The following is a 13,165-nucleotide window of genomic DNA, read 5'->3' as shown; positions in this document are numbered from 1 at the left end:
AAAGAAAAAAAAACTACTCCACCCAAATTATTTATTCAACCCCCCCCCCCCCCCTCCTCCAGGTCCCCGCCCTCTGACCACAGCTGTGCTCATCCCTGCCCTGAGCACAGTGTTGGTGCTGCCCACAGTGTTGCCAGGCATCCCTGGAAGAGGAGGTGCATTCAGTTTTGGAGAAGCAAGCCAGGGGAGAGTGAATACGTTTGACTCAGTGTGGTGTGCCTGTGTGTCACTGTTTGCCTTGTGCTCTTTCAGCAAGCAGAGTACGGAACCTTTTGCCAGATTTGGAGCTCATCTGAAATACATTAAACCCCTGGAGAAGAAGGATCGTCTGTAAACTGGCTGCGTTGACGCTCCACTGAGGGTTCCTATTTGCTGTCAAGAGGTATATACATGTAGCAGCAGCTCCTCCAAGACACTGTTTTCTGTCTCCTCAAGTCCAAATATTTTCCAAGCTCCAGAGGGCAGAACTGCAGTGAGAGAGAGAGAGAGATCAAGACGCTTGAAGTCTGCTTTCTCCATAAAAACTTGGTAAATACTCCTTTTTTTACTTTAACATTGGCTATAATAATCAGCTTGTATTTGACCTTGTACTCAAATATTCAGATTGTGATACAGTAGTGGAAACTGAGACTCAATTCTATTTTGAGTGCAAATGTCACAACTTGGCTGCAGAATTAATGAGTTTTAAGTTTTTGAACGGCTTTTTTTTTTTTCATTTCTTTATTTGGATATTAAAGTATGACTCCCCTGCTACTTGTTGCTCCTGCATGTTACATTTCTGCTTCTAAGGCCAACACTGTGTTGCAATTGTGGTGCACGAACCCACAAGGCATTTTCCACCACCCTTAAACTTTCAAAGTTGATTCCAGAGCCTTAACCAAATCTTTTTGATTCTCACTGGGAGCCCGTAGAGCAACTCTTAACTCGTGCAGCATGGCTGGCACAGTGCTTTTGTATGTCATGGCGGTTAAACCACTTTTAATGTCTCTCCTGTAGATATCCAGAGTTCGCCATTTTGACAAGAAGTCTTTCCACACTGGTCTTGTGACATGTCAGGACTGTGTTGCCTATTCCCCTTTGGGCAGGTTTTTTGTTTAAAAGGGATTTTCAAGAGGGAAGCTCTCCACAGATGAGTGAATGTCTGCTGACACGTGTCTTACCTTTTGTGCCTTTGTGTCAGTCTGCTTCTCATAATGAGCTGTGCCTTCAATTCCTAATCCAGTGTTTCCATTCATGTAGACTACAGTAACAAAAAAGGGTTACCGTTGTCTTTCCATGTATTGACCACCCTACCATGAGATTTCTTCCCCCCCCCCTTAAATGAACAATTAAGCCATGCCCACGTTCCATGTCCCACTAAAAGGAACTGCAGGGGATAGATGGAATGTCTTACTCATTTCACTGTAAGAAAATGGGCTGCGCCTGTTCAAATCCTGACGCAGGGTTGGGTTTGCAGGCTTTCCAGCGTTGAACACCAACTTTTTCCAGGCATGCACTGACGACGCTTGGCCGACTCCTGGTGGGCTGAAGCTTACTCCAGGTTCCACATCCTTACTCTAGGTTGTGACAGATTTTGATCACCATGTGCAAGAACCCTATGCAACTTTTTTTGCCAAATAGATTCTCTCTCTCTCTCTCTCTCTCTCTCTCTCTCTCTCTCTCTTGTTTTCTGTTTGGATTAACCTCTACCTGTCTTCTTTTCTGTCCATATTACAGGTGCTAAAAGTGATCAGTGTGGCGACTGTTGTCGAAGGGAAAGACTTGAAACAGAACATCGGCCCTATCGTTCCTCTCGGGCGTGTGCACGGGAGGTTTCAAGGACAAGTGAGCAGCATTCACACAAATACAGGAAACACCTGAAGGTTTTCCAAGGGTCCAGCCACAGGAAATACAGCTCCAAAGAACAGACACACTCTGACACAGATTTTTATTTTTATTTTATTTTTATTTTTTTTGTAAGAAGCTCCCTATCGTCTTGTCAGTCAGTCAACATGTCCCGCTGGGGGAGAAAAGATGTGAAGAAGGCGCCTGAGGTGATCCGCACCGTGACAGAAGGGCTCAAGTCCTTGTATCGCAAGAAGCTGCTGCCTCTGGAGGAGTACTATGGTTTCCATGACTTCCATTCTCTCAGTCTGGAGGATGCAGACTTCGATAACAAGCCTATGGTGCTGGTGGTGGGACAGTACTCCACTGGAAAGACAACGTTCATCAAGTAAGACTTTAATTCAATTCAATTTTATTTCTAATGTCAAATCATAACAGAAGTTATCTCAGTACACAGATAGAGTAGGTCTAGACCAGGGGTGTCAAACTCATTTTAGTTGACAGGCCACATGCCCCTAATTTGATCTCAAGAGGGCCAGACCAGTGAACCACTCCAGAAAGATCAGAAACTGTATCTGCCACAGAGTTTCTTGTCAGCTTGATGTTGGCAAACGCAAGTTGCTTCTGCTACAACAGCGTTCTAAGGCCATAGTAGGAAAAAATAATAATGTTATGGACCCCGGAGAGAGAGGGATAATATTCTGAGAAACAACTCAGAATTTTTAAGATTAAAGTCGTACATTTACGGAAAAAGCACTCTGATATTCTCTGAGATTAAAGTGGTAAATTTGGAATTGGAATTAAAGATATAGTGCGTAGTTTCTGTCTCCCCCATGATGAATTCTAAGTAATTCCAAGTCCACATGATACAAGCCTTCCGTGATCGGGCACAGCCAGTGGGCCTGATTCGACCCTTTGGCGGGCCGGTTTTGGCCCACAGGCCATATGTTTGACACCCCGGGTCTAGACCACACTCTATAATTTACAAAGACACAACAAATGTCCTCCCCCCCCCAAAAGCAAGCATTTCGTGCGACAGCGGCGAGGAAAAACGACCTTTAAACAGACAGAAACCTCAGACAGAACCTGGCTCTTGGTGTTATAACAGTTCTGCATCGACCATTTGTTCACTGTTAACATTTAGTGCGATTGCTAAATTTATATAAGAACCAGTACTGAAATAATCTCAAGCTCTGTGTGTGATTGACAGGTATCTACTGGAGCAGGATATTCCTGGGAGCAGGGTGGGACCTGAACCCACCACCGACTGCTTCACTGCCATAATGCACGGGGAGGTGGAAGGAGTCATCCCCGGGAACGCCCTCATCGTAGACCCCAACAAGCCTTTCCGCAAACTCAACCCTTTTGGAAACACCTTTCTCAACAGGTGAGAGCAGGGCTTTTATTCCCAGTGTGTTGTGTAATGATTCCACTCAGGGAGCCAGATAGATATCTGCATCAAATGGACAGACTATGTGTGAGAGAACCCAAGAAGGAGAGATAACAGAACGTTTTTTTTTTTGCTCTTTGGAATTTTAAGCCCTTGTGCCAAATTTCAGAGCGGGGAGGCACTTGCCTTATTTGTGGAAAAATGGAGAAAGGGAGCGACATCGGCCGAGAGGGTGATGACAGCTAAATGTACTCCGGTAGGAACTGCTATGTACGCAAGTTGAAAGATGAGGTCAGAGGGCTCCACAGCCCCTCGGGGCAAAGACAAACAAATGAAGTCACAGACTTCACTGTGAGGCTCAGGAAACCCGAGAAAGCATTGAATGAAAACATTGAAGTTCTTTCCTCTGCTCTGTTTACTGTCAGGGCAGCCAGATTTCTGTGTATGTTTTTCCACTGAAGAGAAATCACATGTTTATACAAAAAAAGAAAAAGGGCTGTTACCTGTTAGGCACATGGACATGCAGGCTAGATGTGAACATACAGTCCAACTATTGATGGAGCTCTAACGTGAAATGTCTGATGCCAGTTTTCCAGAGTCCCTCGCTCCCTCCGCAGGGTGTGTTTGTGAACGCACTTGCGTCTCTCCTTTTGCTTTGACTTCCCGTTCTGGGACCGGCGGCCTCGTTAAGCTCATAAGTTGCAGGAAGTGGTGTTGTTGTTGTAAGCCACACATCGTTAGTGGGCCTTATTGTTTGATTCTGGCAGCGGTGCTCATTTTCCTTCAGGAAGCCCTCAGCAATGAGAGGCCTGCTTGAACACAATGGCCTGCGGAGGGAGGGGTAGGGGGGTGGAGAGGGCAGCTTCCAATCTGCTGCCTAGATCACATTGGCTTCTTTGATAAGAGTTAACCATTTTTCACATGATTTAGATGATTTCCTTCTGCGCTGTTTTCAAACAAAACTGACCTCTCTGAACTTAGTCTTTAACGTTGTTATGACACTGGTTCCCAAAGTGGGGTTCGGGGACCCCCCAGGGGTCCTTGAAGGTAGGGCTGAGCAATACGTCGGTATATGAGGCTAGATATCGCCTTAGATTTTGGATATGGTAATATCGTGATATGACATAAGTGTTGTCTTTCCCTGGTTTTAAAGAGCTGCATTATAGTAAAGTGATGTCATTTTCTGAACTTACCAGACTGTTCTAGCTGTTCTATGATTTGCCTTTTACCACTTAATCACTATATCCACATTATTGATGATTATTTATCTCAAATCTCATTGTGTAAATATTTTGTGAAAGCACCAATAGTCAACCGTCACCGTGATGTTTAATTTTCTCCATATGGCCCAGCTCTACTTGAAGTGGTCCCAGCGAGTCCCCAGCAAAACAAGGAATCATTTGTTAACTATAATTCCATCCATAAGTAACACAATGGCGGAATGTATGACTAGTTTTTATCATGGGTTTCATATACTTTCCGTAATAAAACATCCAAAATCAAAACTCCTATCAGATGCGGTGCCCTGGGACGAAATCTTCTGAAATGGGGATCCGTGGTCTGCAGCTTAGGGGTCCTTGACGTGAAAAAGTTTGGGAACCGGGACGCTTGGGTAGCTCACCTGACAGAGCGTGCGCCCCATGTACAGAGGCTCAGTCCTTCAAATTTGACCTGCGGGTTAGAGTTAGGGTTAGGGTTGCTGCATGTCATTCCCTCTCTCTCCCCTTTCATGCCTAAGCTGTTCTATCAAATAAAAGCCTAAAATCCCCTCCCCCCCCCCAAAAAAAATCTTTAAAATGAATAAAGTTTGGGAACCATGAGTTTATGCGACTTGTCTCCTGTGTGCTGATGGAAACCCCAGGTTCCAGTGCGCCCAGATGCCAAACCAGGTCCTGGAGAGTATCAGTATCATCGACACGCCGGGGATCCTGTCTGGAGCCAAGCAGAGAGTGAGCCGAGGTGAGAGACGCGACAAAGGTGAGGAGAGGGAATGGGGGCGGGGGGCCTGCAGAGACACATCCTCCAACGTCGGCTCACAGACTCATCTCCTTGGCACGCCTGGCTAACCCATGGGACCAGTCTACTCTGTCACAATAACACTTGGCAGCCGGGGCAAGAAAACATCTTAGCAGCAGCCATAAAATCATAACCAGGAACAGAGACGGTACGGGCAAAAAAAAAGTCTCTCAGCATATCGGAAGGAATGTCCTGTTGAGAAACAACGGTAACACTTTACTTGAAGGTATCTACAACCCGTCATGCCAAAACCCGAATGACACTTAATGACAGAAGCGTTATGTCATAAACGTTTATGACTTGTTTATAATGTTTATGACACGTTCATGACAGTGTCATGTCACTCTTATGTAGATACCTTCAAGTAAAGTGTAACCGAAAATAACATAATATCATCATCATCATCATCATCACCTCACAGTAGTTTTTTCACTTTTCTATTCATCCATGCTTTAAGTAACCCATTATTACTCAAGTCAATCTGCATGAGCAATTAATAAGAGTCAGTGCATCCAAACTGTGAAAAACATATTTCCTCACTTAACCGCTGGTGGGATCTCGCAGATGGTTTTGGGTTTATCTGCTGAGGTGTTGAAATATCCGCCTGTGAGATTTCTGCACCCCCCCATACAATGGAGGGGAATGGAATGTAGTTTGTGGTGCTCATGGCCATGCAATAATTAGCTTCAACATGTCTTTCCAGAAAAAAAATAAGTTCCAGTTTCCTCTGGATAATCCGAAATTATTTCTTTGGTGAGACGATGCTGTTCTGTGAGCACCACAAACAGTATTTCAGTTCAATTTTATTTATAGTGTCAAATCACAACAAGTTATCTCGGGACACTTTACAGATAGAGTAGGTCTAGACCACACTCTATCATTTACAAAAGACCCAACAATTTCCCTTTAACAATTCAGAGATGGATATCTTAAAACCTAGGAAGATTAAAAAAAAAAACAACAAAAAAAACAGCTTTTATGGCTATACCATAGAAGGTAGGTGAGTAAATATGCTGCTTTTGTCATTTGGGTGAACTGACCTTTTTGAGGATAATCATGTTGATCACACAAACATCAAACTTGGTTTTGTTAGACTTGTACTTAAGTAAAAGTAACAATACCACAGTGTGATGAAAACGAAATGAAAACTGTTCATACACTAGTAAAAGTCCTGCATTCTAAATGTATTTAAGTCAAAGTACAAAAAACATCAAAATGTACTTCAGGTACAAAAAGAATGTGTACTTATGCAGAATGGCCCATTTCAGAATAACACATTATTGGATTCTAATTATTGATAGATGAATGTACATATCGCTACAATGTTGCAGCGGCTAAAGGTGGGGCTAATGAAATTACTTTGTATACTGCTGTATAGCTTAATCTATAACACTATATCATATTGTAATTGTTGATAAGAATGAATATGCAAAAAAGTACCTCAAAATTGTACACTACTTGAGTAAATGTACTTAGTTACATTCCACCACTGACTTTCTCAAAGTTTCTTTCTTCAAGGTTTCAGCCGATGTGCTCAGAAAGTTTTTCATGCATTTGAGTATTTTTTCTCAGTGTAGTTGGTCTGGTGTTTTAAGGATTGAATGTGAGATTTGAAAAAATAGTAAACATCTGTGCCTGTGCAATGTAATCAAACAAGCTGAACTCGTGTGGAAAACTTAATCCTCTACATTAAAAAACATTAAGAAATGAATGCCTGAAAATGTGGGTGACCTGTCAGTAGGGCTGGACTTGGACTTGTAGACTGATATTTTCCATAAAGGATAGTTTAATGTGTGATGCATACAGTGCAGCCCTGGTGGTGTCTGAGCGTACAGCTGGTTTGGACACACGCGCATAAGAAGAGTTGTGAAGGGTTTGTGTCTGTGTCGACCTCCTCCCCACCCCCCCTCTCCTGCTTCTTTTTTGTTTCTGCTTTAGGTTTCTGAATATCTTAGTTATTCAACCTTAGGGCTGCACAATAGAGTGCGGATCGGGCCGCATTTTTCTGTCCGACACAGTTAAAATCAGTTTTTTTTTCTCATACTAATGACACATGTACGTTTGTTTGTGTGGAAAGCCCGCTTTTATTAAGCAACTGTAGGAAAGCATTCGGAAATGTCAACAGGTGAGCGCATCAGCGCACACGGGGCAACAAGCTCACGTTAATCTCCTGAGGCCAACTTCTTTTTAACGTCTTCCATCGTTGCACTGCCACATGTAGCCTAATATGCACGTGTTTCGTTGTCACAGCTACATCAAAAAATGTCCGCACACAGGAAGACGGATGTTAGGGTAATATTTTAAATTTATTTTAATCACAAAAACAAACCTTTGCATTAATTCAATTGAATTGAATTTTATTTATAGTGTCAAATCATAACAAGAGTTATCTCGAGACACTTTACAGATAGAGTAGGTCTAGACCACACTCTTCACAATTTACAAAGCCCCAACAATTATAGTAATTCCCCGAAGAGCAAGCATTTAGTGCGACAGTGGCGAAGAAACCTCGGCAGACCCAGGCTCTTGGTAGGTGGTGTCTGACGGTGCCGGTTGGGGATGTGATGAACCGTGGCAATAATAATCACAATAAAGATGATGGAACAGTAACTACAAATGGTAGTCGTAGTAGTTCATGTCATAGCAGGGCACTGCAGGGCGTTACAGGATCTAGCGTGGAACAGCAGAGCATAGCTGGACGTAGCAGGACGCGGCAGGGTTCAGCAGGACACTGCAGGGCACCACAGAGCGTAGCAGGGCATAGCAGGGAGTGCAGCAGGACCACGGCGACAGCTGCAACCAAGATCTTGGTGCCATCCTAATCCAAGGAAATATGCTGGGCGAAAAAAAAACAACAACATAAGGACTCCGGGGAGTAAACTCCCCAGAGCTAGTGAAACAGGCCCATTGGCTACCTACATAATAAGCTTTTTTAATATTAAAATGTTCAATGCCTTATTGCGCTGATGTGACTGAGCCCGACCCAAACCTGAACATAATTTCTAAATACCTGTCCGAACCCGGCCGGCCGGCCGGGTCCCATCAGGCTCGGGTCGGGTATCCATCCTCTACTGCACAACAAAATCGTTTAACGTCATCGCGATATCAACTGGTGCAATAAACATTGCGAAAGACACATCCGAGATTTTTTGTTAGTTGAAAGACATTATCAGTAGAAAACTGCACTTTGAAATGTAACTGTCATTCTTTTCTTTTTTTTCTTTTTTTGTGCGGCATTTTAAATTCAATTCAATGTTTAATTTGTTCCAGAAAAGAACGTTAGAAATGATTTCCTTTCATTTGTTTTAAATTCAACAAGCAATGTGTTGTTTGTAGCAGAATAACGAAAGCAGCAGAAAGGCAGAACTGAGAACACTTTAAGTTCATTTATCGCAAGCAATATCGTTATCGCGTATTTTCCTCATATATATCGTGCGGCCTTAATTAATCTTTTTTCGATCCAAAACAGGCTACGACTTCCCGGCGGTGCTGCGCTGGTTTGCCGAGCGCGTGGACCGCATCATCCTGCTGTTCGACGCCCACAAACTGGAGATCTCGGACGAGTTCTCCGAGGCCATCGGCGCCCTGAAAGGCAACGAGGACAAGCTGCGCGTGGTGCTCAACAAGGCCGACATGGTGGGCACCCAGCAGCTGATGAGGGTGTACGGCGCACTCATGTGGTCCCTGGGGAAGGTGTTTGGCACCCCGGAGGTTCTGCGCGTCTACATCGGCTCCTTCTGGTCCGAGCCGCTGATGGTGGCCGACAACCGGAAGCTGTTTGAGCTGGAGGAGGAGGATCTGTTCGCCGACATCCAAAACCTCCCTCGCAACGCAGCTTTACGCAAGCTGAATGACCTGGTCAAGAGGGCACGTCTGGTCAGGGTGGGTTTTTATTGGCACAGCAACATGTGTTCACTAAATGTTTATTGACAGGTTGACATCAGTGCACTCTAACCCTGTTAGTCATGTTAAAACCAGGTTTGAGCTTAGCCCCAAATGTCTACAATGTCTGGCTCCGCCCCTGGTTAAAAACCTTGGTACGTGTGCTTTGCTTTTCTCACTCCCAGGTCCATGCCCACATCATCAGCTATCTGAAGCAGGAGATGCCTTCTGTCTTCAGGAAGGACAACAAAAAGAAGAATCTGATCTACCAGCTGCCAGTGATTTTCTCTAAGATCCAGCTGCAGCACAACATTTCTCCCGGAGACTTCCCAGACTGTGCCAAGATGCAGGTTAGTCTGAGTCTGGGCACATCTGGGAGCCAATGACGGAAATACTTCTCTGAAGCTACAGTGAGGGCAGTTCCTGCTTAAATAAACAGGCAACGCTCGTCTTTCTGTAGGTTTATTTAATCGTCTGAAGGTGGACTCACAGCAACACATGTACATCAAGTGCATGTATGCTGGAATGAGGGAGGAGAGCTGTGAAAGCCTGTTATTTATCCAACTTCAGGGTCAGCGTTGTATCACAGAGACACGTTGGCCCTGAGGTCTGAATCGTTCAGAGAGCAGAGATGCTGTATGTGTAACATTGAAACATGTTTTATAAAATCATGCCAACAATTTATTATTTTAGTAGTGTATTCCATGCACTAAAAAGGTATGTATAAAGGCTTTAAGCTGCCCTACACATTATTGTAGGCCCAGTTAATATGCAACTTCATTTTATACACTAGGCTATATGTAGTAGGGGGTCCCTGCTCTGTCTCTCTTTCAGTTATGGGGTCCATGGCTTAAAAAAAACAATGAAGACCCCTGATCTAACACGTTTGTATCATTCCCCTTTTTAAAGGAGCAACTGATGGTTCATGACTTCTCCAAGTTCAAAACCTTGAAGCCTAATCTGATGACAGCCTTGGATGAGTTGCTCTCTGCGGACATCTCCAAGCTGATGCCCCTGCTGCGGCAGGAGGAGCTGGAGGCGGGCGAGCAGCCAGGCGTGCAGGGCGGGGCCTTCATCGGGACCCGCGCCGGCCCTTTCGGGGAGGGCGACCCCTTCACCCTGGAGAACGGAGAGGGATGCGAGGAGGAGGAAGACTGGGTGGTGACCAAAGACAAGCCCAAGTATGACGAGATCTTCTATAACCTGGCTCCCAGCGAGGGGAAGCTGAGCGGCAACAAGGCCAAGGACTGGATGGAGAGCTCCCGCCTGCCCAACTCGGTCCTGGGTCGCATCTGGAAGCTGTCCGACGTGGACCACGACGGCATGCTGGATGACGAAGAGTTTGCCCTGGCCAGCCACCTGATCGAGGTGAAACTGGAGGGCCACGGTCTGCCCCCGGAGCTTCCCACGCGCCTGATCCCGCCTTCCAAACGCAGGCAGAAGGGTTCAGATGCGTAGACATGACACAAGTCCCTGGAGCTGAGAGAGACTCTTCTCTATGGGCTGTGCCACCGTTTGTATTTGCTCTTGTTTGTCCCACCCCCCCCCCCTCAGACCCACGTCAAAACGTTTGTATGTAATGCATTTAGAGCTGCAAAGATTAGTTGATTAGCTGTGTCAACTAATTAAGTTATTCGCCAATTATTTTGATAATCGATAAATCGGTTTGTTATTTGTTATGGGGATAAAAAGGAAAACTTCTCTGATTCCAGCTTCTTAAATGTGACTATGTTGTAGTTTCTTCTCTCCTCTGTGACAGTAAACTGAATATCTTTGAGTTAAGGACAAAACAAGACATTGTCATTTGAGGACGTCATCTTGGGCTTTGGGGAGCACCGATCCACATGTTCTACCATTTTCTGACATTTTAGAGACCAAAGAACTAATCGATTAAACGAGAAAATAATCGACAGATTGATCAAGTATGAAAATAATCGCAGCCCTAAATGTGTTCAACTTCATTCCTCTGAGAGTTGAGATTTCGGTCTCGCACAATGGAACATACTGTATTGAAGTGTTAAGTCAATCCTTTGAGACTATTACAAGGACCTACTGCAAAAAAAGATTGTGTATTAAGAAGTCACACGGGTCTGGTTGCTTCTTCCCTTTGGCTCCTCAAAGTTAGCTTTTAATGGCGAGCTTTCAAAATATATCTACTTGTGTTTGCAGAGCAGAAGTAAATAAAGGCCGGCGCCCTCTAAGTGAGCAGTATTCAGCATATATATTTTGAAAGAATACAGAGCTTAACTTTTCTGTATTAGAACCTTTAAATTGAACGTTCCTTCATTGACTAGATCGGAGTGGTGCAGTATTATCTTGGTGATAATTTTTAGGATTATGCCATTTTCAAGTCTGGTCATTCTAGTGAGGGTATCATCTACCAAATTTATATTGCTTAAATGATTGTTTGTTTTTTTACTTAAACTGGCAGCACACACCTAATGCTTTTGATGCTTCACATGCCACATTTTTGTGCATAAACTTTACATATTATTTTTGTAATTGTTGCTGTTGTTGTTTGTTTTGTTTGTTTTTTATGGGCAGAAGCGAGACCTCAGTTGTATACAAGAACATGACATTCTGAGATGAACTTTTAATTGATGATTGATATATTACTGACTACTGTACACCGCTCCACCGACTGTTCTTATGTTAACCCAATAAAGTTCCCTGACTGTGTTCTGTCTCATTAGTGACCTTTTTAGTTTAGTTTAGTGTATTGGTTTACACATATACGAATACTACAGATAAATATACACAATCAATAAAATATGTGATGGAGAAATGCTATAAAAACCCTCAGATGGGCTTAATCTGGACACTCTTTTATAAGTAAATGAAATCAAGAGTAAGCATTGAGTCATTGGAAAAAAAGTCTAAAATGAAACATAAAGTGCATGGTACAGAACTAATAGCTGAGTGCATTTCATTTGGCACTCTTTTAACAAGGTTTTCTTTTCTATCGAGCTCACTTGGTCTCTATGACGGAGCAGATAAACAGTGAGTCACACTCTCCCCTGCCAAGTACCCATACCACCATTTTCCGATGCTCTCTCCCCTCTCATTCCCACCATCTGAAGCCTATTTATCTCCCTCACACTAAATAGTCCATCCCCCTTATCCCTGTTCAGTTCTGCATTCACTTCCTCACTAGCATGCCTGTAAAGGTTTTAGTTTTATCCTGAGTACAGTATGCTGTACAAGCAGAAATATGTGTCCCGTGTAGAGCCGTGTGTGTGTGTGTGTGTGTGTGTTTCACATAAGGCTTTTAAGGTTCGCAGAAGTAGAAGAAGAAGGGGTGGCCTCCCCGCCTCCCTGCTCTACTCCTCCATGGAAAGAAACACAAATGAGAAACAGAGGCACTGCAGCCCTTTCCTCCCTGCTCTCTGGCTTACAGTGACTCACATGTGAAGAATGCGGTGGGTTGGCCCGAGAGTTATTAATATCTCCTTTCCTAGGGTCCGCTAAGTTTCCTCAAGCTCCTACACAGGATCTAGACACTGTACCTTTATGAAAGACTTAAACAACAGCCCCCTATTTGGGAAATTCCTGAGCTAGACCTGCAGCGCACCACACCTCACACTCTGTGTGTGGGTGTGGGTGTGTGTGTGTGTGTGTGTGTGTGTGTGGGTGTGTGAGAGAGAGAGAAAGACAGAAAGAGAGAAATCATATGTGAAGAAAAGTCAAGTAAGGACGCAATGTTCTTACAGTTTCTGACTAGAAAATAACTTATGGTGTCTTTTGGGGTGTTTTTTAATCATTGCTACCAAAAGCCTTTTAAAGTGTAAAAAGAGTAAAAAAAAAATCAATAAAATCCCCATAGCAGTTTAAGTGATGCCTGCCTGTAACATAATTAGGCTGTGTCGAGTCATAAACCATCTCAACTATTTGTTTGCTCAAATCAAGCTACACGGTGCTGCCACATCAATGGGGTGGGGGGGGAGATCAGCATCAGGCGTCCCCAACAATGAAGCTTACTCAACAAAACCAGGGTCTCCGTATATACGTCACTCAGTGTTTACGTGGGGAATTCCTCACTAGCAGAACCTGCCA

General features: G+C 44.0%; 1 protein-coding gene across 3 annotated transcripts; it reads left to right on the top strand.

Annotated features, from left to right (window-relative positions):
- Positions 1-88: 88 nt before the first annotated feature.
- On the top strand, positions 89-11,791 carry ehd2b (EH-domain containing 2b). 3 transcript variants are annotated; one of them, XM_078245868.1, is made up of 7 exons: positions 89-528; positions 1,717-2,212; positions 3,035-3,211; positions 5,076-5,191; positions 8,700-9,112; positions 9,298-9,462; positions 10,022-11,791. In XM_078245868.1, the coding sequence occupies exons 2-7, from the start codon at positions 1,992-1,994 to the stop codon at positions 10,568-10,570; spliced, it is 1,641 nt and encodes a 546-aa protein (XP_078101994.1). In that variant the 5' UTR covers positions 89-528; positions 1,717-1,991; the 3' UTR covers positions 10,571-11,791. The 3 variants fall into 3 exon arrangements, with proteins under 3 accessions (XP_078101994.1, XP_078101996.1, XP_078101995.1); XM_078245870.1 differs by having other exon boundaries at positions 91-528; positions 5,076-5,173; XM_078245869.1 differs by lacking the exon at positions 89-528 and adding an exon at positions 1,463-1,560.
- The last annotated feature ends 1,374 nt before the right edge of the window (positions 11,792-13,165 follow it).

The sequence above is a fragment of the Sander vitreus genome, chromosome 3, assembly GCF_031162955.1.
Source record: "Sander vitreus isolate 19-12246 chromosome 3, sanVit1, whole genome shotgun sequence".
In the NCBI taxonomy this organism is placed as follows: domain Eukaryota; kingdom Metazoa; phylum Chordata; class Actinopteri; order Perciformes; family Percidae; genus Sander; species Sander vitreus.
This window is presented reverse-complemented; position numbering and strand designations above follow the sequence as displayed.

What these genes read in the sequence shown, in the direction of transcription:
- ehd2b (XM_078245868.1), top strand. Translation starts at nt 1,992, where the DNA reads ATGTCCCGCTGGGGGAGAAAAGATGTGAAGAAGGCGCCTGAGGTGATC. An exon ending in GGAAAGACAACGTTCATCAA is followed by an intron (nt 2,213 to 3,034) that starts GTAAGACTTTAA and finishes TGTGATTGACAG; the next exon opens with GTATCTACTGGAGCAGGATA. An exon ending in GGAAACACCTTTCTCAACAG is followed by an intron (nt 3,212 to 5,075) that starts GTGAGAGCAGGG and finishes TGGAAACCCCAG; the next exon opens with GTTCCAGTGCGCCCAGATGC.